This window comes from Lagopus leucura, unplaced genomic scaffold (genome assembly GCF_019238085.1).
Source record: "Lagopus leucura isolate 7727_CA_CO unplaced genomic scaffold, USGS_WTPT01 Super-Scaffold_100019, whole genome shotgun sequence".
Classification (NCBI taxonomy): Eukaryota; Metazoa; Chordata; class Aves; order Galliformes; family Phasianidae; genus Lagopus; species Lagopus leucura.
The window spans coordinates 1,200,295-1,224,861 of record NW_024962273.1 but is presented as its reverse complement, the minus strand read 5'-3'; the positions used below and the strand labels follow the sequence as shown (position 1 = coordinate 1,224,861).

The window sequence follows — 24,567 nt, the reverse complement described above, 5'->3', positions numbered from 1 at the left end:
ATAAGCAGAACTGATAAGGTGTATGGTGAGAGACTGAGGGGGGAATCAACAGCAGATAGCATCACAGCCTGTAAATACTATCGACATGACAGCACAGATGAGCAAAGAGAAGAGTATTTGTTATCTGATAGAAAACAAGCTTCAGGAAGAGCAGCAGCAGAGTGGTGGAAAGGCTCTGGGAGCGGGTGACACTCATCCACTGGTGGAAGTAGTGAGGTCTGGTGGGAAGGCAGCAGGGCCTGGGGTGAGCGAGCAGGTGCCTGTGTCTCAGAGTGAGATATGTGAGCTACAGCTGGAGAGATGCTTCGTGCTCTGGCACGTGGCCTTCCTGTGCTGCATCCTGCTGATAGGAGGCTCTCGAGATGTGGTGCTTGCAGAGCTCTCTTTGTGCTGTGCAAATAGCTTTGGAGTGCTGCCACTCCAAAGTGTGCTGGGTGGTAGGCACCCAGCTGGGCTGTCCTGCCCTGTGTCGTGGTAGGCAGCTGTGCTTCCAACTCCAGCTACACTGTAAGACAAATAGGGCTGCGTGTGGTGACATTTGGAAACCTGAACAGCATCTTGCTGTTAAAATAGAATGAAATGGATTTTGAGGACCTCATCTGGAGAAAAGCAGCCTTCTGCAGTGCCCGGCACCAGGTGCTTGCTGTATCAGTGTGCTCAGGGCTGGAAGGCTCCCGCTGTGTCCCAGTGCATCCTGCAGCACGAGTGGCATTGCTGGCACTTCTGGGGCCAAAGGCAATGCTGAGAGGGAATGTTTCTGAGTAATGCTGTCAACAGGAATTCATATAAAACAATGAGGGTGAGTGCAGCCCTGCTGCCTCGGTTCACCCACATCTGCTGCCTCCCAAAGCCGAGCCCACTACCTGATGCTCCTTTCTCTCTCCCTGCAGAACGCGATGAACTTGCCTCCCGACAAAGCCCGGCTGCTGCGGCAGTATGACAATGAGAAGAAGTGGGAGCTCATCTGCGACCAGGTGAGGTGGCCGGGGGGCTGATGGCACACACCTCGTTAGCAGCACGCATGGGGTTTGTCAGTGCAGGACCCTAAAAGGGCACCTTGTAGGAGATGAGCATTTGGGTGGTTTCTGACACTCCTTTCTTTGGCCTCGTGCTCGTAACTGGTAACAAACTCATGGAATCTGTGTGCAGTGGATGGGTTCTCACCTTGTAAGTAAGCTGTGTGATGTCAGTGAATGATTTTGATGCAGTTGGGCGCGTGGCTTTCCCTGTCCTGAGCCATTGCCCCATATGGCCGTAGCTGTCACCTTCGGTGGAAGACAAATGGTGATGCAGTCTGAACTCCCCTTCACCTCCAGAGCCTGAGCAGCAGCCTGGGATTAAGCAGCACCATATGCTGAGGCATCCCTCATGCACAGCTGTGTGCGGGGCAGGCTTGGCAGCAGTGTGTAGCAATTAACAGGTTGGTCTGCTGTAACAAATGGGCAAAAACAGCATTCTTTAGAGAAAGTGAAGCATGTGGAAGGTGGGGTGTGCATCTGTGAGCCAGCAGCAAAATCTGCCATAAACTTCAAAGTGATTGCTAATGAAAGTGATTGATCCAGGGCTGAAAGAGTGGGATGCTTCCTTGAGATGGCAGTACAGGTATCAGGATGATGGTTCAGCAGAAGGCACAGTCATGCTGTGAGGTTAGGAGTGTCCTATGAATAGGTTTGTGGGACACTTCCTTTATACCCATTACAGTGGCAGAGCCTCCAATGAAATCCAATTACCAAATCCACCCTTCCCAGGGTCCCACTGTCCCAGGGGATGTGCTTAGGGCTGCAATCTGCTGCAGCTGCCCCACGTCCCTGCTGGGTGCTTGCCAGCCACTGAGGATTGGAGCAGCGTGGAGCAGGTGTCTGTAACAGCACCATAGCACAGCATATGGTGTGTGAAATATTTATATCTGTCCGTGTAATTATGGTACGTGGCTGCAAACACTTCTAGAAATAGATTCTGTATGGAACGTAAGCTGTTAGAGAGGAAGCAAACTTTGATTGCTGTTTTCTATAATAATAAATTTTGTGTCTGCTCTGACGAGGTGGATGTGCTTTCTGGTGAGCCATTGCAGGGGCTGCAGTGCTGGTTGTGGGGAATCAGCCAGGATGGTGCTCCCTCTCCTTTGTCCTTGTAAGTCATCCACGCTTTGCTGCAGCTTCCCTATGAGCTTGCTCCCTGCCTCTCTGGGTCAGTGAACAAGGAATACATCTAAGGAGGAGGAGAAGAATGAAACCAGGTCTGGAGGATGTGATGTGAGCAGCCGACTTCCAGGCAGGGAGAGGAGATAATGTGCCCTGCTTGATGAGCCAAGCCACTCTCATGGAGTGTTTAGTGGCACTGCTGGCATTTCGGTCCAGCTGTGTGCGCTGAAGTGTTGGGGGGACATGAATGTTGAGAGGTTGTGAGCATCTTAGGAGGTTCTTCATTGCCCTCTAATGGCAAGCTGTGGCAGGGGTGGAGATCGTGTCCTGTCCCTTGGAGGTGCATGGAGAGCAACTAATGAAGAGCACCAAGATGGAAGCAGTGTGGTGGCACCCGAACTTCAGCCCTGAGCTGCTGCTGGAGCCCTTTCCCAACAGTGCTGGGACTCCAGAGGAAGGAAGGGACAGTTTGGCAGGCTGGTGGCCGGTGTGGGGTCACGGGGATGGTGGTAGCTTCTCCTGGGCTTGCAGTGCCCAAGGAGCAATGCTGGTGGTGCCCGAGGGAGCCGGGCTGAAGGCCAGGCTGTGCATGAGCCTGAGCCCAGAAATGAGCTGTGTTGAGGTTTTACCATCAGAAACAAACAGTGCTCCAAATAGCCCGTGGAAGAACATCTAAACCACAGAGGGACCCTGAGACTGTCTTCATTGGCACTGAGCTGAAAGGAGCTTTGGCTGTAGTTGTTAGATCATGTTCTTAGGAGGAGAGAAATGTTTATTGCTGAGCCCTCCATCCTGCCAGAAGCTGCATGGTGACAGAGAGGTTCACAGCAGCTCGTGCTGCCCAGCCTAGCCCACATGTGCTTTTACACCCTTCCAAAGGGCAAATGGCACACAGCTTCCCCAGCAGTGGCGAGTCAGACCCACTGAATGCTTACCTGGCCTGTGGGAGCCCTGAGAGCAGAATGAGCCAGCAAGGGTAACAATAATAACAGATGTCATTAACACAGAAAACATCCTGAATGTTTTTGGAAGCAGAATATCTCTGGAAAAGCCACAATTTCCTGGTTTCGGAATAAATACATTTCCCAGATTGAGGTGAACAAGGGATGTATCGAGTTCTTCATGGGACTGCATGGAAGAGGAAATGCAGGAATCCAGCAGTTCCTCCTCATTGCTGAAGTGAAACCCCTGGCCTCACTTGCTGTATCCACCAGGAGAAGGTGCTGATGCAGGGCAGTGGGAGCAGTGCTGTGTCCCCAGCCCGAGCTTCTCCCTGAATCATTCTCCATCATTCATTCCTCTCAGGGAGGCACAGAGCAGCTCACTGCAGCATTGGGCAGTGCTCTTCCATTTCGGCCTTTGGGCTGAGGTTCCCCAGCAGGTTGTAAGTAAGAAAGGGCCCATTACTTCTGCAAAATGAATTTCCGTACCACGTGGTTGGACAAAGGCAGGGCAGTTACTGCTGGTCCATGCCTTTCTGATGTCGAGGCTGCAGATAGCAGCAGTGCCTCGAGTCTGCACGGAGCAGATAAAACAGCTTTTGGTTGGGATTCACAACAGTGTTGTGTCTGCCCCACTCTGCTCCATGCAGCCACCTGCCTCCTGCATGGTGAAATCTGGGGAGGTGAGATCGAGTTGGAGGCACTGTGTGTCTGTGGGGGAGACCCCCAGCCTCACACAGTGTGAGACTCACAGCCTGAGATGTTTTTATTTTGAAAACAGATTTGGCCGATGAGCAGTTATGGGTTGCCAGAGGAGGAGAGGATGGGTAAAAGCAATAGCTTTAGCTTGTTATTTCTGGTTCTTAAGGGCTAGGGGAGGATAGCAGTGGGTTTGCCTCCTCAGGGAAGGAAGAGCTGAGGAAGCAGAGGAAAGGGACCAGCATTTCCCTGCGTGGGACCTGGTGATGGCTGCAGGCTTCAGTCCTTCGGCCCAAGTAATTCTGCTATGTGATAACGAGCAGTATTTATTTAATGACCTTTCTGTAGAGATCATTACACAAGTACATAATTATGGCTGGTTTCAAGAAAACAAACACACAAAAGTGTGTGCTATCTGCGTCACAGACTGCTGGGCTTGCTTGCTGAGTCTCTTCAAGTGGTTTGTGCTGAAGACTTCAGTTATTGACCCTAGGGCTGGGAAAGCTTGTGCCACTTAGCAGATGATGCCCCATTCCTGAATGAAAGAAATGACTCTGAAAGAGTAAAACAGCTTCTCTAGAGGGTTACGTATAGCACAGCAAAGCCATGGTGGCACTAGGAGCTCCCCAAAAGGAGGATCGATCCCACAGCTGTCCCTTTGCTGCCCACCCCCACACCCCCCCCCACTGCTGCCTCCAAGGATGGCCCGGCCCTCCTGCAGCCCCAGGGCAGTGCTTGGAAACAGCAAGCACACTGCTACCCTCATGGTTCGGTTGCAGAGGAGGACATCAGTGCTGAGTGCTGGGATATCTCCAGAGCTGACACAAAGCTCCAGTGGTGGTCCTGAAGCTCTGGTGACTCCTTAGGACGTGTCCTCATTCAGAGCAAATTGCTTCTGTTGTCTGTCTGCCAGAGTAAAGGAGTTCTGAAATAAGCTGATGGATGGAACTACTTCTAAATCACTTCTGTGCGCTTTGCCCACTGCAAAGCCATGGTGGGCTCTGTCCTGTGGAAGCTGGATGTCTAAATGTGAAACTGTCCCAACTGTTCCATAAAAAGCACTTACACCGAGCTAGCAGTTAAAGACCTTTGAACATTGACATGTTATACTTTTAGATGTTTTACTTTCTGTGCTTAAATGTTCTGTATTCTGAAGTCCCCGACGACATACTTGGGTTCCTGCCTCTGTTGTCTCTCTTCATAAGGATCAGGGTTGCAGCAGGTGCTCTTTGTGCAGGGCAGGAGCTGTGCTGAAGCCTTACACCCATCTGCAGCCCTCCCCGTGATGCCACACTGCCTCTTGCACCTGGCTCTCCCAGCACCCTGACAGCACTTCCAATTAACAGCAATTTAACTACAGTTGTGACATTTCCTCAGCGGTCACACTGAGGCACACAGATAGAAGAGTCTAAGGAAGAGAGAGGTTCTGTGAACATATGAGCTTCCTTGCCCCCCTGGCAATGCACCAGCCAGGTAATGAGCTTGTAGCAGTGATTGCCTCCTCTCTCAGCAGTTAGATTGGGCTTCTTGAAACCAGTCCTGTGTGTGGCTGCTTGCTACGTGATGGCTTGTTCTCTGCTTTTATGGGTTGGGTGATCCAAATGTTCCCTCTTCACCTCCATCACCACAAATTGTGTTCATTTCCCTGAGGTTTAGAGGGAGTGAAGGGACTGACCGTGGGTGCACAGCTCTGTGGTTCCTGAGCTGTTTTTGAGATAAAAAGGCAGTGCCAAGTTCCATCTGTGAGGGTGCATGGGAAGCAATCCTGCTATAATGCAGGGCAGAAATGTCTGCTTTGTATCTTAAGGAGCCATAGCTTGGGGCTGCTGGACCGCAGGATAGATTTGTGAGTCCATTTTTCCTCTCTGACCATGATAAATGGCTTTTTTTACAGCAAGTAGCAAGACAATAACAGGAACAAGTTTGGTGTTCAGACAGTGCGTTCTGGTACTGGCAGCAGCATGCTCCTTGGTAGGAAATAATGTCCAGATAATGCAGGCAGAATTGCATCCTGACCTCATATGTGAGGGTTTCAGGTATCAGCTACAGAATGCGAAGCTGTAGCACCAGGAGGAAATTGTTATGAGGCCTTTCCTCAAGGGAAAGGACAGAGTAGTTTAAAATTCTTCCAAGATGCAAATAGTACCAGAACTTTCGGTAATGCTCTTACCAGGTATGGACACAGCATGCTGCTTGCAGACTAACTCCTGTTTCACTGCAGCTCCATAGGGCTGGGGAGATGAGGGGAGAGCAGTGGGAGGTGTGTGCCTTGCTGAAGTCAAAGCTTTGATGCCATCTCCCATAACATCCTTGTAGGCAAGCATGGGGTTGGTGAATGGGCAGCAAGGTGAGCTGAGAACAAACTGGATGAGTAACCACACACATCAGTATGGGTACAGGGCTGAGCTGCTGGAAAGGAGCTCTGCAGAGAAGGACCTGGGTGTCCTAGTGGACAGCAGGGCGATGGTGAGCCAGTGGTGTGCCCTGGTGGCCAAGAGAGGCCCATGGTACCCTGAGGTGTGTTGCACAGAGCATGGCCAGCAGGGCAGGAGGTGCTCCTCCCCTCTGCTCTGCCCTGAGGGGGCACAGCTGGAGCACTGTACTCTGTAATCTTCAGGGCAGATTGGGAACTGCTGGGGCAGCCCCATGGAGGGCTGCAGAGCTGCTGGGGCCTGGAGCACCTCCTGATGGGGACAGGCTGAGAGCCCCGGAGCTGTGCACCCAAAGGAGAGAAGGCTGAGGGGTCTGAGCAGCTCTGACCCACAGCTGAAGGGCAGGGGATGGGGCCAGGCTCTGTTTGGTGGTGCCTTTCAATCCAGCTCGGGCAAGTATTTGCTCCTGCAGCACTTCTCTTGCCCTCCATGCTCCTGCTGAACAGAGGCTCTGCAGTCCCAGGTGTGTTTGTTTGTGTCTGTAACTGGAATTCAAAACTGTAATTGAATATGTAAGCCGTATTTTTATGCATCCAATATAAATATCAAATTTCAGAAAATCAAGATACATGTAAAGATGGTTTATTTGCATGCATATGGTACATGTGGAGATTATAGATGAATATAGGGTATGTACGTATATATTTATAGTGTGTGTTCTGCTTAAATATGTACGTGTATGCATGCACTTCATACATATCATAAGTAAATACAGAAAATGTTGTAAGATGGTTGATGTTTATTCTTACATCCTTTTCAGGAAAGGTTCCAAGTGAAGAATCCCCCACACACGTACATCCAGAAGCTGAAGGGCTATCTGGACCCGGCTGTCACCAGGAAGGTGAGGAGCATCCTGTTTCCTCCTGGCTGTCCTTTGTTCGTGCAAGAGGAGCTCCTGGGGTCCTGATTCCTTCCTGCCTTTGTGTGCAAGGCATCATGGAGCTCTCAGAAAAGTCCTGGAGATGTAACAAAATGCAGAGGAAGGTTGGAAAGACACTGTGGCTTTTGTGGCTTAGAAAGCAGAACAGATGTTGCAAAGAAGAGGGCCATCTGACACATAAAACACATTGTTCTAATATCTTTAGCTCCAATAAACAGTCTGACAAATTGTTGCTGAGCTGTGCTCCAGGTCTGGCTTCCCACGTGGGCAGTACTGGTGGCAGATAAATCCCATGTCCGTGGCACCTCTCTCGCCCCGTGGACAGGATGTTGCAGCTCTGTGTCTTGTTCTCTGGGCATGCACATGAAGTGACTGCACACAGCGTTCACCTGCTGCTGGCAGAGCTATCAGAGAGCCCTGTCTGTATCTCCCTGTAGTACATCTCCAGAGCTGGCTGCTTCTGACGCTTCTGCACCTCTCCTGAAGGCTTACCAATAGCCTCTAGGATTTCAGAACAGCATAAATTCACATCCCCGTTTAGAGGACCATCACTGAACCTCTGGTATTCTCTCACGGTGGACATCAGCTCATATCCTGTGCTGATTCTTACAACAGCCTAAAGAAAAGGCAGCAGGGCAAGCAGTTCCTGCCATCGGCTGGCTCTCTGTGCTGCCCCACAATTGCTGCTTTGTGTTGCAGTGCAATTAACCCAGCTGAGTGCCCTGGGGTAAGATGTGCATCCTGGCACTCTGCTGGGGCCAGGGCCGGCTGGAAGGGCAGCAGTGCACCCTGCTCTGCAGGCATAGGAGGTGGGCACCCTGCCCTGCTGCCCACACCTCCTCGCTGCTGTCCCGGGGGCTGCATTAATGCCTTCCGACAGCGCTTCTCTTGTCGGAGGCTGCCACAAGGAGCTGGAATCCATTTAGGAGGAAACCTTGAATTGTGCCGTAGCTGGTTATGTGGGTTTGGCTTTGTTTTGTTTTGTTTTTTAATCTGAACAGGGGTCTTTGTGTTTTTCTCCTGCAGGGTTTTTGAAATTCGTTCAGTGTTTGGCTTTGCTCTGTGGTGAACGCACATTGAAGCCTTTCTTATCCTAATGCTGCTCTAAGAGTCTCATGACAAATGACAAAACTGAAGGAGCCTAAAAATAACTGCATTGAGTTTCTCCCTTTTGTTGCGTTATTCTGTACCAACAGCAGCCTTCCTTCAGCCTGGGCCTCGAGTGGGAAAGATTTCCAAGAGAACCTCTGGGCAGATGCTGTGGGGAGAATGATACCCCATTACTGCTGTCATTGGGGCTGGGTCAGCACTCTTGCTTTTAGGAGGAAGTTTTTCCCCCAGAGGGTGGTGAGGCACTGGCACAGGTTGCCCAAGGAGGCTGTGGATGCCCCATCCCTGCAGGCATTCAAGGCCAGGCTGGATGTGGCTCTGGGCAGCCTGGGCTGCTGGTTGGTGACCTGCACACAGCAGGGGGTTGGAATTGGGTGAGCACTGTGGGCCTTTGCAACCCAGGAAAGCCATTCTGTGATTCTGTAACTCCCAGCACAGCCAAGAGAAAGTCTCTCAGCACTGCTGTCATCTGTGTACTTGGGGCTGTCATTGGGACCCTGATGACTTCCCAGGAAAGCAATGACTTTCTGTCTTAGCTGAGGTTGGACACAGAAAACTTGAAATGTGGAGATCAGACATGTTAAAAGAAATTCCAGTTTGGAGGTTTCTAGGGCCAGTAAGGCACCAAGGCACTTACTGCTGTCGTGGCTGCCAAAAAACCCCATGGGATCGGGCTGCCTATTTCTACTGTGCCCTTCTACCCTGGCTCCTGTCTCTACCCCCTGCTACATCACTGTTTTACCCTTTACCCTTTACTTCTAGAGATGTAAGATTTTACTGCCTGTGGTTATATTGTATCTATATCAGCTCTCTCTGAGAGGAGGCACTGGGTTTTTGTACTCTGAGCTAGTTCTCTGTCCTGCAGAGAAACCTTAGGTCTGATTGCAACCATCTATTTCAAAGTGAAAGTGAACAGAGCCCTGTGTCCACCAGGACCTCACAGTGAGACTCATTTTGGGCCGGCCATGGTTTTCTGAGCCCAATAAGCCACTGGTGCTAACTGGGCTGTGCCACAGCCCTCATGAAAAGGGCTGCTGGTAACCTTCTGTAGGCCATCAAGGTGAGGCGAGTCCTGGGCTTTCACCATTCCCACCTCAATCCATCCACTCCTGAAAACCATTCAGGGCACAGTGCTTGGAGCATCGCTGTGTCCTAGGAGCTCATAACCCTACCAGCCTTTCCCAGCACATCACACGTGTGTGTGCTCTAATGGTGACCAAGTTGGTTTGCAAATGCTGCAGTTCCAGGGTGATGCTCATTATCCATCTGCTTCTATTCTTACTCACTTCTACTATTCTGGGATAATATATGTGCATGGGTTAGGTAGGATAAGTCAGAGTAAGGCCCTCTCATCCTGGGGGCTGCTTTGGTACACTTCCAAGCACAGGGAGCACAAAGCAGGAAGAAAACCACAGGAATTCCCCAGCTGGGAGAAGAGCAGGACTGCTGTGCTCTGTGGCAGCCCTGCTGCGGGCTCTGTGGGGATTCAGGAGCTCTCCTGGCTTGGGACGGGGCATTTAATGTGTGTGTTTAGAGGATCTCTGCCTCCCCAGTGCCTGCTCTGAACCTGGGACTCCTGCTGCATTGCTGCTCCCACGTGGAGGTGACACCAAGCATCTTTGTGCTGTGTTGCTGCCCAGCATTTCACTGCTGCCATTTGAAGGCCTCTTTCCAGCTTCTGATTTTGCAGACGCTATTTTGGGAGCACAAATTATTACACTGTGCAGATGGGAGCACATGTGTGTTTCATTATCAACTCGCACCTACGAGTTTGGTAATTACACAGAAATTGCAGCCTTTTTTTGGTGTGGGTATAGAGTTGCAGAAGCAAGATTAAAGCACGGGGCTGAGGGTGAAGTCCACACACTGCAGCTCTCAGTGGACAGTTTGATACTGAAACAAAGCTTGTACTGTAAAGAAATGTGTATTTATCTACAGGCTTTTCATTTTCTTAATCCTGGAAACTCAAAAACGTGCATGGGACCAGAAGTTATTTTTCTGAATTTGTTTTTGTTGATTGCCTGGCTATTGTTGTAGCATTCCTGAGGATTTAGAGGGTTCTCAGCTTACCCCAATGTTGTATTTGTTCAATCTGTGCCATATGAGATGCTGATATTTTTCATAGCATCGTGGGAGTCCTAAGAGCTATTTTTGCCTCCTCACTCCGTTACAGAAATTCAGGAGACGAGTCCAAGAGTCCACCCAAGTACTCCGAGAACTGGAAATCTCTTTGCGAACAAACCACATTGGGTAAGAATTTCTGATGCCCTCTGCATTCGTTGCATTTACATTTGCTTGTAGATGTCTTTCAGAGGATGTCTCTTTGCTGCTAAGCAGTGACAGCTCCCTTGTTGGAGCCTGAAGGGCCCTGGGTAGGGATGGCTGGGCAGCCCTGATCCTTTTGTGCTGGGGTTAATGCACATCTCCATTAGGCCATGAAAAGTTTGCAACCAACTTCTGCTCATCTTTGGTAACTCAGAGCAGGAGTCTGAATAATTGGCTCTCGAATAGCATTGCAGCTATAAAAATATGTATATTAAAACATGCTGGTTTATAGCTTTAACACAATATGGTTTGTGAAGCCTGGCCGTAAGTAATGTTGCCAGTATTTGGCTTTCAAAAAGCAGAAAATTCTTCTCACATAGCAAAAGTAAAAGAATCACAGGGACTTCAGACTCCACTGAAGAGATGGAGCCATTCTGCTGGCTGGTTCCATCTGTCTGCTCAGGGTCTCAGCACCAGAAGCCTCAGTGTGTTGGCTGTATGGTTTCTTTGATTTTTGTGCTGTGATCCCAGTGTGTGCCCAGCCAACTTACACCCATTTTACAGGATGCTGCCCTCATTGCCAGGAACGAGGGCATTTGTGGCACCCCTGGGCTGCCTTCTGCATTGCTTCCCTCCTTCTCCAGCACAAAGGGTTTCCCACCAGAGATGTGCAGATCCCAAATGAGACACTGTGGGGCTTTGTGATGGCTCATGGGCATGCAGGAGGAACCCATGCAGTGCACCAGCTCAATGAAGGGAACGGGCGAGGGCAACGTTTATTTATCTTGCTCACCTGGCTGGAGGATGTGTTTCAAAAGATGTGTTACAGAGATGGCAAGTTGTTTATTTTAGCATGTAAACTGCAAAAGATTGAAAGCCTGAAGGCTGGAGGTAACAAACCCACACTGTGCTGGGCTGGAGGAGCCAACCTGACTGCACTGTGGTCCCCCCCCCAGCTCCCTGCCTGCTGCTGGGGCTCACAGCTCCTGCACAGCCTGGGAGTGGGATTTAAACCTACCTTGACATGTTTAAATTTCTGAAAGCTTTCGAAAATAATCATTTTTTTCTGAATTTCAGATTAATGCGTAGAGTCGGCAGACTAAAATTTACAGCCATAGGTCACAACTTTTTAAAAAGAAAAGGCTGGATCAGTGTTAAGATCCGACCCTGGCTGGCACTGCTCCTTCCTGGGTGTCTTTCCTGCGATGGATGTGTCTCCAGTTTCTCTGAAAAGAACTCCAGTAGTTGCACAAACCCAGTGAAGTGCTTTAATGTCTCCTGATTTTTCTAACAGGTGGGTCAGGGAGTTCTTGAATGAAGAAAACAAAGGCCTGGACGTACTGGTGGAGTACTTGTCCTTTGCACAGTATGCAGTCACGTGAGTAAGGCTTGCCTCTGCTGGAGCATTAAGGTCCCTTCCAAACTAAGCTCTCCCATGGTTCTGTGATCTTTAAGGCCCCTTCCAGCCCAACTGTTCCATGGTTGTGTGATCTTTAAGATCCCTTCCACCACAAGCCATTCCCTGGTTCTGTGATTATATTTAAGGCCATTCTGACATGGATTTTAGCTTTGGAGCCTCCTCAGACTTAAGTTACAGTGGAAAACCAATTCAGGCACTGCCTGCTGTGCTCCAAGCCACATCCCCACCCTGACCACTCCCCACTTTGCCATTCTGACACCCGGCCAGCTCAGAGTTGGTCATTTAGGTAATAACAGATCATTAAATACACTCTGCTAAAACGAATCAGGAGAAAATCCGTTTTCGTTAGTCTTTAGATCACAGTTTGAAATACATGCTCAGATGAGGATCTGGTTTTGTGTGTCTGCACATTTTCCTTTCGATATATTGGAGCAATAGCAATTTTTAATTAAAAAATGTATGAAAATAAATGGTGAGTTAAAGATACCATTGTAGTTGGGAACTTGAGCAGAGCTGATGGTTTCTTTTTAAAACGATGCCATCAGATGTACATGTACCATCAGACAGAAATGAGATTCTTGGTGGAGCTGCAGTAAAATTAATGAAGGAAAATTATATGTCTCAAAATGTGCCTAACACTGGAAAATACTGCACAGCAAAAAGATGGGTTTGTATAAAGACTTTGTTCCTAAAATTATACGAATGTGTGCATGTTATCCTGCTGGGTTTTTTCCCTCTCTAACGTGGTAAACATGAGTAATAACCTCAAGAGCTGCAAGGGGACCAAGCAGTTTTTCCTTGCAATAGCAGTATGGTGGGCACAGAGTCAGAAATCAAGGAGAATCTTCAGTGATGATGGTAATACATCACACATGCTTGAGGCTGGTGGGGGCTGATGGGCCGGTGTGAGCGCTCTGTAGGGGAGGAAACTGTACTTTTACAGCATACCCATTTATTAGAATAAAATGGAGATGACTTGGAGCGTTCTTCTTCTTTCCTTCAAGGCAAAGCTGTTCATCTGCACAGTTTATTTTACACTGAAGTACAATAACGCATGGCTGTTTGATCCTTCTGAGCTGTGGTTAGCTTCCCTCTTTTGGCAGGGGCCGAATTTGCTGCAGTGTGGATTTGAAGCTCGCTCTGAACTGCAGCTGAAGGGAAATTAGTCTGCATCGCTTTCTTCCTTTCTTTTCAGAGTCTTTAGGGAGCTACAAAATCTGCAGATGTTTAACAGGAAGGAAAACGCTGTGTGCATCTTTGCCGTCTAACCCAGCTCCAACATTTCTATTTCCTTTAGGTTTGACTTTGAAAGCTTGGAGAACAACGTGGAAAACTCGATGGACAAGTCCAAGCCTTGGAGCCGCTCGATCGAGGACCTGCACAGGGGCAGCAATCTGCCCTCACCAGTTGGCAGCAGTGCGTCGCGCTCCGGCCGGCACTCCACGCTGCGGTAAGGCACCGAGCCGTGCAGGAGGCCTGCAGGCACCCCGTGCCCATGGGGCTTTCTGCTTACACTGGCTTCCATCTTCCCTCTTTGCACAGTGCAGGCTTGGCACATGTAGGAAACTTGTCGTTGCAGTGATGGTTTTGAGGTGGAAGGAAGTGCTAAGCTCACAGTGCAGGGCAGCGATTGAGGAAGTCAGATGAGCAGTGCTGCCTCTGTTTCCAGTGGCTGAGTGGTTTAAGGATGCAGAATACGTTTCCGTCAGGTCTGATGTGCCTTGCCCAGAGGAAGCACTTACTGCTCTCCAAACTGTGTGTCAGCGTTTCCATGGGCCCAGCCAGGCTGGAGCTCTGACCTGGTGCCTCATTCAGTAAGGGCTCATCCAAAAGCGTATCCATTCCATTCTGTGCTGAATAAGGTTTATTTGTTAAAGGCCGTTTCCATCCTTCAAACCTTCTGGTAACTCAAGCACCACATCAGGCCTTACTTTGAAGTCTCCCTTTTTGAATATTTGTTGGTGTTTTTTTTTTTCTTCCGGTTTGTAGATAAGGCAGGATCACTTCCCTGGAGTGAATGGCAGTCAGCTGTGTTACAGAACTTCATGTTCTTACAATTCTTCACTCCTACAAGCCAGACTAACTAGCATTTATAGCAGCACTGTTCATTAGGGCCGCAGCTCAGAGTGCTGGATGGGACTTTCTTTATGCGTGTTCTGACTCTGTGGGCTTTTGTAGAGCTTTGTTCCACGGTGCTGTGAGCACAAAGGAGTCCTGCAGAGATGGAAGCAATGAGCAGATTTTTGCTGCCTTCCAGCCCAAGCTCAGCTTTGGTTTGTCACTGCTAACATGGGCTGTGTGTTTTGTGTTCAGGACTGCTACCCATAGCTGAATAGTGATGGATGTGGTATCTGGAAGGTATCAAAGCCATCAGGGAGAAAGCAGAGAGGAGGAGGTAGGCACGCAGTGCTGGCAAAAGGATGTGAGCTGTGGAGTGCAGCAGAATCAGTTGAGTTGTTTTTATTTGATGCTGCAAAGGTGATTTCAGTGCTGTTGGTGTGCTGTGATTTTTATGTACTTCAGCAGAGGAGGTATGGCCTTAAGTTTGCAGGAGGGGGTCTGATGCTGCTCTCTGTCTTTGGGAGGCATGTCAGCGGTTCATTGTGCCAGAAATGCACGTCAGCTATGCATTACATGTCTCTTACATTTTTTTCTCTTCATTTCCTTCCACCTTTTTTCTTTTTTCACATCCCCCTCTTACCTTTTTTTATTTTCCATTTCCACATCCCCTTCCTCACATCCTCCTCTTCCCTCCCTCTTCCAAACCTCCCTTCCCAACTCTTCCTTCTGCATCCGTGACCCTCCTGCCATCACGTGCCATCAGCATGGTCTCCCTACCTGAGCAGCTTCAGCTCAAACACCACCAGAGCTGCTTTTCTTCCAGCTGTCTCTGGAGCGGCTTCGCTTGGCGCACTGCTGATGGGGCCTCGAGCCAGAAAACCTTGTAAGTGCCAGGGTGACACCTCATGGGGCTGCCCTTTGTGTGAGGCCCTGTGCTGCTCCCGTGCCTTATAGTCCCATAATCACACTGCGTGGGGAGCAGCCCTGAGTGCTGGGGAGCCTCAGCCTCCACGCCGTGTGCTTATCGCATTGTAGCTTCCTGCTGTAGTGGGCTTAGCTGGGAGGGAATAAAGCACGTTTTACTTTGAAACAAGAGATTAGTTTGCTCGTAGTATTGCAAAAAGTTCTATCCCTGAGACACCCAGCTTTAATTGTTGTGTGCCTTGGTTAACGTTTTAAATAGAGCTGCTGCTGAAGTGTTGGCTCACTCTTCGATGTGGGCAGGGGCTGCTGGGCTGGGGGGTGACCTGGGCTGGGGCCCCAGTGGTGCCCAGCACTGGGAGATTCTCTGACAGCACTTCTGTGTGTTGCCTCATTGCACGAAGGCTTGTGTTCTGCAGGAGGTGGCTTTTCTGTGGATGGGGGCTATGTATGATTGGAAAAGTAAAAGCACGGGGTGTTTTTAAGAGTTATTTTTTAATAATTTTTTGATGAATTTATAAATACTGTGTGCTACACACGCATCCCAAATTAAATGCTGACATTTGGTTTGAACAGACACGTCTTGTGCTGTCTTTAGCACGTGGTTCTCTCAAGTTGCTGCCTGTCTGCAGTGTCACAGCGCTGCTCTCTGCCTGCCTGCAGCCGCAGTCACTGCAGCCCTTGGAGTGTGTGCACACAGAGGTATGGTAGCAGGTGATGAGCACAGAATCACTCTTGGAGTGCTGGGCAGGGCTGCATCCTTGCATGCTTGCAAGCAACTCAGCTCTGTTGCAGCAAATGGTTCCCATGCAAGTAGCCATGCCATGGTGCCCCGCTGCAAAATCACAGAATCACAGGGACCTCAAGGATGATGAATCTCCAACCTTCCCCGCCACATGCAGGGCCACCAACCTGCACATTTCATAGCAGCCCAGGCTGCCCAGGGCCCCATCCAACCTGGCCTTGAACACCTCCAGGGATGGACGGGGCATCACAGCCTCTCTGGGCAGCTGTTCCAGCACCTCACCGCTCTCACAGCACAGAACTTCCCCCTGACATCCAACCTCAATCTTCCCTCCTTCAACTTCAAACCATTTCCCCTTGTCCTGCTGTCATCTCCCCTTTCCAAGAGTTGATTCCCCTCCTGTCTGTAGGCTCCCTTTAGGTACTGAAGGCTGCCATGAGGTCACCCCGCAGCCTTCTTTTCTCCAGACTGAACAAGCCCAGCTCCCTCAGCCTGTCCTCATAGGGGAGGTGCTCCAGCCCCCCTGGATGTGGGGTGTCCTGTGCAAGGTGCCTGCTGCCAAGTGCAGAGTGCCTTGTGCCAGGTGCCCTGCTGCAGAGCCAGGTGCCCACACAGAGAGCCAGGTGCCCTGCAGCACAGCCCTTCTGGAGCCTTTCCATCCATCCCTTTGCAGGACTGGCTCTCCGTTTTCAATCTGTAACTTTTCTTGACTTCCTGGAGCTCTCGTTAGCAGTGTTAGACCTTGCCAATTCCCTGCTCCGTGTTTCCTTGGTAACTGAGATTTTTTTTTCAAGAAGAGGCACAGGGATTTGGGAGGCAAACACCAAAATGAGGGCAGAAGAATAAAAAATGGGGACGAATCTTAGGGGATTTTGTTGCTGCTTTTTGGGAGTGAGAAGAGCAGTACTTTGACATGAGAGTCAGACTTTCCTTTTGGATAAATATTCATACAGACTTAGCAATGTCCCAGCCCATTAGAAATTCCCTTTCTTCTGAGTCAGATATTTCAGTTTTTATATGGATTCAATTCAGAAACTTAATTTTTTTTTTTTAATCCAAAAATAGGCTTTGAGCGCACTGAAAAATTGGACTCCCCTTTGGCACTGCTTCTTATGCTGCATGTTTGCATCTGAACACTTCCATTAATGCTGTGCAGCTGCATCCCTGTGTCAGGCTCTGTGCACTGCTGCTGGCTCTGTGCTGGTGCAGTGGCTGGGGAGGGAGGGGGAATCCAAAGCAGGCTGTCTCTATTGCTTTTCTGGCTTTTTCGAAGCAGCAAAGTTCTCTGCAGCTCTCCGGATGGATGACTTTCCCAGATTCCATCAGATAAGACAAAAACTGGAGGCTCAGGGTCATTCCTTCTCTTCGCATTTGTGGCTCAAAACCTTGTTGCCTTGGTTTGGAATGACAGAAGGGAAAATTTTGGGCACCATGGCCGCCTGCTCTGTGTCACCCAGCGTGTTTGTGCTCTGACTGCAGCACAGTCCTTGTGGGGGCCCCAGGAGGCCCCGTGCACCCTGCACAGAGTGCAAGCTCAGGATCTCCACAACCAGCAGACCCATCCGCAAGAGAAATCCCAAGTGTGCAGCAAACAGCAGGGCCTCCCCCTTTCAGAGCCCCCGTCTGCCATCAGAACAGCGTCCTATTGCAAACACTTCCAAAACCCCAATGGAAGCAGGAGTCCCACTGCATGCAGGTCCACTCTGCTGGGCAGGGTGGCAGGGGGGATGGTGCTGGGCAGCAGGGAGTAAGGTTGGGGTGCTGGCAGAGAGCTGCTGGAGCTTTTGTTTGCTGTGAATACTGTGCAGCGGAGCTCCGTGCCATGGGTTGGGTGCATGTCCTTGTCCCCTGCATGGAGGTCCCCTCAGAGCTGCCGGAGGTGGCAGCAGCTTGGTTTGAGCTGTGTGCACACTTACCGTGCTGGGAAGGGCTTTACTTGGAGCATCCTCATTTGTGTAGGTGTTTTAATGAGCTGTACGTGGGCCTTCAGCATCCACATGAGCTGTTCTGCACTCTCACACGTTGCATTTCAGTACAACTGATGAACTAGTTCTTCCAGAGCAGCCTGGGCGAGGAGGAGGACCCGGCACTGCATTTCATCCTGCCTCGATCCTCTCCTGGCGGTGCTGCTCCCACGTGGCTGCTCTGTCCCCCTGGGGAGCGCTGGGGGCCAGCACAGCCCAGCCCTGTCCCACCACCTGGCACTGCGAGGTGTGACGCAGCCACACGTGGTTGGGTTTCTGCTGCTGCTGTTTTCAGAAGTAGGGTTTTATAGTTCTCCCTTAAAGGAGGAGCGGAGAAAACAAAAGCGGAGCCATCTGAATTGAATTAGCAGAATAAACACGCTCTTGGTGACGCATCTCTGACCTGCAGCAGGCAGGAAATCAGAAGCAGCAGCTCGCCCAGATGCTTGATGTTTGCTAGCAAGAAAAGGAGTGAAGGCAGATCGTCCACACTGTGTGAAGGGAGGGGGTGGGGACTACTGCTGGCCTGTCCTGCCCAGGGAGGGAACAGGCCCAGGGTGTTGCAGTCAGCAATAGAAAGCATCACAGTCCCTGATCCCATCATCATAAAAGGGTTTCTGCACAGAAAAAGTCCATCAGTTCCTGGCACTCGTGCCTGTGAGAAGAAATTTGCATCTGTTCAGGGAAACCTAGCTAAATGTAGGGCAGAATCCTGTCTGTGCTGGGGATGTTTTTCTGTGCTGCAGATCTCAGTTGCAGATTGCATGTGGGTTTCTCAGCCCGGCCACATAGAGGCATGGATGGGCACACGGTGTGTTGCCTGTTTCCCAGCCCCAGAGCAGGAGGGTGGCTTTGATGGGCACTGGGCTGGAAATTGCAAGCTGCAGCTTCGTGCTTGATTCTCTTGGCTGGGGGAGCCCAGCTCCCACATGGTAGGTGTGTGAAGGCACTCTGAAATGGGGGGAGATGGAGCAGCAGACACAGAGGAGGCTCTTTTCTTCTTGATACAGATCTCATTGCTTTGCTTATTAAAATTTGAAAGAAAGTAATGTATGCAGCCTTTAGCAGTTCCAACCTGAGATAAGCCATTATAGCAGAGAGCTCTGTAGACTGCAAAAGGCTTTCCATCTTTTTATCAAGGCACTTTTCATATTTAGGGAGTTGCCTGTGGAAGTGATGGGTTGTGCTCATGTGCTGTGCAGCTGTGTGTTGACACCCAGGAGTTACAGGCAACTCAAGAGACTGTCACCTGAGTAATATTCCCCCAAGTACAGGTGTAGGTAAGCCTTCCTTAGCTCTGCTCCTCACAGTGTGGGTTAAAAGGAAAATCCCATCCATCTGCAGAGAATTGCACTGGAGGATCTTCAGGTCCCTTCCAACCCCTGTGATTCTGTGATTTGGTGAATTGATGCTTGAGGTTTTTCTGTGTCAGTTCTGGGAATGCATTGTGGTTTTGGGGACAGCTGGAGGGAAGGGCCCATAGCAGCCCTGGTGTGCCTGCTCCTGCAGCATGCAGCTGGGGCTCCTTGGCCATCCCTGATCCCACAGGGAGCAGCAGCACAAAGCATCCAAGCACCCCAATGGTTGGGATGGGATAGGACAAGAGGTAATGGCCTCAAGTTGTACCAGGAGAGAGTCAGGTTGGTATTAGGAAGCATTCCTTCTCCAGAGAGCAGTCAGGCAGTGGCACAGCTGCCCATGGAGTGGGGGGTCAGCATCCCTGGGGGTGTCCCAGAGCTGTGGGGATGTGGCACTGAGAGACGTGGGCAGTGGGCATGGGGGAGTCGTGGGGGGGGGGGAGTGGTTGGGTAGGGGGATCCAAAAGGGCTTCTCCAACCTTAATGATTCTATTATGGGACACGCTGCAGGCAGCTTGGTGCGAGGCTGCTGGCCCCATAGAGCCTTCCCTGACACAGGAGGGAGCGAGCAGCAGGGTAAAGCCGGCACCTGTGGGGTTTCGTTCACCAAATCCCAAGGTACCCAGATCTTCCCTGCATCAGTCCCCTGCTCCCAGCTCACTGCCTCCCCTGTGCCTGTGCTGGGCTCCTTGGGACTCGCTGGCAGTATGCTGAGCGCTCTCTTGGGCTCAGGCAAAACTGGGTCGAATTTCCCACAAACCCAAATCGTTCTGGAGTGCCCTGAGCTGATTTATGCATTCGTGTCTATGGGAAAGAAAAAAAGCAGTTTGACTGAATCCTGCTTTGAATTTTGGGCTTTCTTTCATGTCAGTGCTGCTGGGGAAAGAAGGCAAAGTGCGAGCACAGCTCTGTGCAGGCCAGGCTGGTTCTGTGCTGTGCTGGAGCTCCCTGTGCTTCCCCTTTCCTGCCCTGTTACTGCTTGTTCCTGTATCTATTATTAACCTTGGCTATTAATAATGATGTTAATCATTGATTTTAAAGCTACACTTCTAAGCAAAATGAGTAGCATGAATGAAGCAAGTGAGTGCACAGCAGCATTGGCAGTAAGGGGATTGCTTCTCTTCTGGTGCATTCTTCCATCTTCCATCTCTGGCAGTTCAGATTTAATTCTCCCAACCTAAGGATGATTATCTGTCAGCCCATCCTGTGTTCATAGCTCCCAGTGGCTTTTTCCTTTGTGAATCAGCCCGAGTGCTTTGGCAGCGCTCTGTGGAGCCGTACAGCGAGCAGGTTTGCTTTCATCCCATCACCTGGGAATGGCATCTGATGCCACTTGGTTCCCACATTGCAAGTCATAAGGACAACTCCTTCCCCATGCACTGCCTGCACGTTGCCCACACTTGCATGAATGCAGCAGCTCTCTCTGCCTCTTCCAGCAGAGAAATCCATGTCAGAGCTCAACTTGCCCTGCTTTGGAACGTTTGCAGCTGTGCTCTGGGTCACTGCTGGGTACCAACATTGCTTCCTTTGCACTGAGGCTGGGGATGTGGTCATAGCTAGGGATACTGAAATCCCCAAGTTTTTTCCCAAATTCAACACAAGAGAAGCCTTCCTCTTTAACAGTACAGAGATGATGCCCTCAAGTTGTGCTAGAGGATGGTTGGGTTTGGTAACAGGAAACATTTCTTTCCCAAAGAGCAGTCAGGCAGTGGCACAGCTGCCCATGGAGTAGGGGATCACCATCCCTGGGGGTGTCCCAGAGCTGTGGGGATGTGGCACTGAGGGACATGGGCAGTGGGCATTGGGGGAGTTAGGTTTGGCCATGGGGATCCTACTGAGCTTTTCCAGCCTTAATAGTTCTAAGACTGCTGTGGTTGTTGCCCAGGCTGCAGAGTGGTACTGGTGGGGTGAAGCTGCAGTTGTCTGAAGTAGCCTTGGCTTTACCAGTATTTACTGTGCCAGTCAAGTTTCATCTGCAGATTTCTTTTGTGTAACAAATGCCAGAATTTGCAGAGCTCTCAGCTGCACATGCGTCATGCTGCTTTCCTTTCTGCCTGCCTTTCAGCAGAATTTTATGCTTGCTTCCTCGGCTTTCAGTTCAGAGTGTGACAATTTGCAGTGTGTCGGCGCCTTGCCCCTCTGCTGGGCTGCAGCTGGGGACGTGCAGGACCAGCCTCAGGCTCTGTCACTTTGTTCTCACCTCTCTCTTACATAGGAGTAAGTTAGGATTAAAAATTTGCTGCTTATTCAACGCTGTACGTGGCTGTAAGAATATACATGTATTTCATATGGCAGCCTGTCTCCTTGTCTCCAATTTCCTGTGCTCAGCTCACAAAGCATGGTTTTCCTTAAAGAAAATAAGCAGCATCTTGGGAAGAGCTGAAATATGGGTTTCATTTACTATGTCATAGAAGCAGCAGATCGAAAGATTTCCCTTTGTTTTATTCCATGTACTTATTGAGTTGAACTCAAGGTTGATTTACCAGCTAGGGGTTGCAATTAGGATAATTAATGCCTCTGTTTGGGGACAGTTCCTAAAGGCTGGGTTTCCTCAGTTTGGAGAGCTTTCAGGAAGCTCGGCTGCAGAACAGAATAGAGGCACAGTTCTTCGTTCTGTCGGGATGCTCTGCACTTCCCTGATGTCTGCTGCTTGGATTTTCCACACAACTGAGAAGTGTGTGCATTAAACACAGTGGAGGAATATTCCCATTCCTTTCTTCCTCCCACCTAAGAATAGCCCTGTGACTGATGGAGGCTGTTTCTGTTTGCAGGTACAATACTTTGCCAAGCCGAAGAACTCTGAAAAATTCCAGACTAGTGAGTAAGAAAGACGACGTTCACGTCTGCATCATGTGTTTGCGTGCCATCATGAACTACCAGGTATTGCCCTTTTTGTTCTTCTGGCCCGCAGCACCGTTGTTGTTGGGGGGAAAGGTTAGCTGCACATGATTCAGGTGAAACTGATGTGAAGGATGAAATTCTTATTGTCAGACAGCATAGCTGGGAGCTGCCTGGCACAGTCCTTGTGCACCCGCACGGTTGGCACACGTGAGGACACAGATAAGAGCACACGCATGCTCCTGTTTGCAGTGCTGGGCTCTGTTGGCACTAACTCATTGGACGTGCACCTGCACAATAACTGCTATCAGAATTTAGTGTTAACCTGGAGGAAATAGGAGGATTTTTGGAGTGTTCTTGTTAGACATTGGTGGGAAAGAGAAGATTTCACTTTGCTGCATGTCGATTGCGAGGCTGTTGTGATAACTGCAAGTCAAAGAATAAACTGCACCGAACTAATCGTGTTTCCATGAGTTTCTTCTCTCCTTGGAGGCGTGCTGTGGTCACATGGCATGCCTGGGTAGCTTCTGAGATGCTGGATTTCTTGCTAAACCAGTAACAACTAACAGTTATGTGCTTCAAGGAAAGCCTGGCATGAGTTGTGTGGTCTTACAGGGGGCTTCTGGCACTGCTGCATGGGAGCTTTGACAGAGCTCCCTACCTCTGATGGGAAGGTGGCAAGCAACAGTGCAGTTGTGGTAATAACCCATGCTGTGTTTTCCAAAGCATTTCCTTTCTTTGGTTTTGGAAGCAGACCCAGCAGGACTCACGCAGTAGCTGCATGCAGCAGTTGCTCCGTGGCAGCATGCGTGTTGTAGAAGTGATTTTGGCAGCTGAGCTGCACATTCCCTGTTAAAGAGGAAATGGCATGCTTGGCTGTCAATGTTAACAGTGTTGGGGAAGGACGGGCAGAGGGGCTGGCAGTGGGGTGGGATCAGCCCTGGGACCCTTTTGAGTGGCCAGGCCGAGCGCTTTGGGCATGGTGGTGACAGGGGAGCTGATGGGCATGGTGTGAGATAGGAATGTGCTGAGTGTGTCTTGGTGATTTCAATAGCCAGATCCGGTCAGACATGGGTAATTTGCTGGGATTTAAAACGAATCATTTCAGTTTCAGAGCAGAAACGATGTTTTCCTCTTCTCCTTTCAGTATGGATTCAATATGGTCATGTCGCACCCGCATGCCGTTAACGAAATTGCACTAAGCCTGAACAACAAGAATCCCAGGTAGGCTGCGCTTGCTGTTAGAGAGTTTAAGAAGCAGAAAAGTGAAGAGTAGAAGGATTTTCATGGATTTATGTACAAAGCTGCAGCGAAAATCAGCCTTTGCTCTGACTCAGATTCAGTTTGTGTTGCAGTGCAGTTAGATGGGCGATTGCTGTTTGGTTCCGTTGGTCTCAGAAGCTGCTGACTCTGCAGCTCTGCCTTTGCTGCTCAAGTTCAACTGCTGCTGCAGTGCAGAGGAGACCCTGCTGATCAGGAGCAGCTCTGCATGGGGTTTTCCTGAAGAAACTAAATTTTCTGCAGTAAATTTTGTTGAAGCCACCTTCAGGTTTGAGCTCCTCTAAGAGCACATTTTATACTCGTTCTGCCTCTGTACAGTGCCTGACTAAGTGCCAGGTGTTTCTTTAACCACAACAGCAGTCCTGTAATCACACTGTAGAACTGATTGCTGCAAGGTTATATCCCCTCTCCTTGCTGCACACATCTGTGAGCTGGCACCTACATCCAGCCAGACCTGGAGTTGCAGGCATCCCATATACCTGATGATGCCAGAGCTGAGTTCTGGTGTTTGCTAGGGAACAGAAAAACAGGGATGAGACAAAACTAAACTGCACCATATAGAGAGAACTCCTTTGCCTGGGCTGCCTGCTTGCTGTGCAGTGTACTGCTTGAAACCTTGGCCTGGTGGAAGTGGGTCCTTCCTTCCTCTCTTCTATTTAGGCTTAAGTCAGCAAGCATAGATGGGAAGGATACAGGAAGTTTGTTGTGATCATTTGTGGTGTCCTGTGTCTGCAAATCAGGTGATTAAGGGATGAATGATGCCAGCACAGCAGTGTCCTGTCCCATCCCTGCCCCATCGCAGTTGCAGCAGGGGAGTGGGTGCTGCACCTGATGCTGAGACCTGGGCATCCTCCTGGTATCTCTGTAGCTCACAGCCCTTAGAGGATGTTGCCAGTGGGCCATAGGGAGAGCTCCACAAGCCTGTCTGAAAGAGCTTGGGTTTTCTTCTTGTGGCAGGACAAAAAAACGGATGAGTAAGAATTGAAAGTGATCCGTGTAAAATTTCCTGGGGAAGTGAACATTTTATCTGGTTTCCAAAGATAACCTTGACACTTTGAAAGCCAAAAGGTATTTCTTTTTCTGCAACATCTGGTTTAATGCTCAAGCATGAGACTAATTTCATGTGTGTCTGCATGGTTTCAGTATCTGCTCCCAGCTCATCTGGCTGTAAGATCCCATTGGTGCTTTTGCCTTATGTGAACTCTGTAAGAGAGAACTGGGGATTATTCATGTCAGAGCTATACGAAGAGTTGCATGCTTTTCTTTCAGCAATCAGTTGTATCCTCCCCTCCCTGATACGCTGTGTTAGCTGTCAGTCAGCACCCAGATTTCAGATGCTGGAGGGGGAGGTGTGCTAAGGCACCCTGCTTCACTTCAGCAAACCGCGCCTTGCATTTTTTGTGGCTGTGAGTAACACAACTTGTCACAGAGAATAACTGAGATGTGCATCAGGGCAGGGCACATAGACCTAAAAGCCCTGGCCACAGAGACCTAAAAGCCCTGGCCACAGA

The 24,567-nt window shown here is 49.9% G+C and overlaps 1 protein-coding gene across 5 annotated transcripts in view; it reads left to right on the top strand.

Moving 5' to 3' along the window:
- FMNL2 (formin like 2) overlaps positions 1–24,567 on the top strand; it is a 108,636-nt gene that overhangs the window by 49,894 nt on the left and 34,175 nt on the right. For all 5 annotated transcript variants that reach the window (XM_042877924.1, XM_042877927.1, XM_042877925.1 and 2 more), the window contains exons 2-8: positions 891–974; positions 6,974–7,054; positions 10,377–10,453; positions 11,763–11,846; positions 13,186–13,338; positions 21,709–21,817; positions 22,923–22,999. In XM_042877924.1, coding sequence (XP_042733858.1) covers positions 891–974; positions 6,974–7,054; positions 10,377–10,453; positions 11,763–11,846; positions 13,186–13,338; positions 21,709–21,817; positions 22,923–22,999 — 665 coding nt within the window. The remainder of the gene's footprint in view (positions 1–890; positions 975–6,973; positions 7,055–10,376; positions 10,454–11,762; positions 11,847–13,185; positions 13,339–21,708; positions 21,818–22,922; positions 23,000–24,567) is intronic.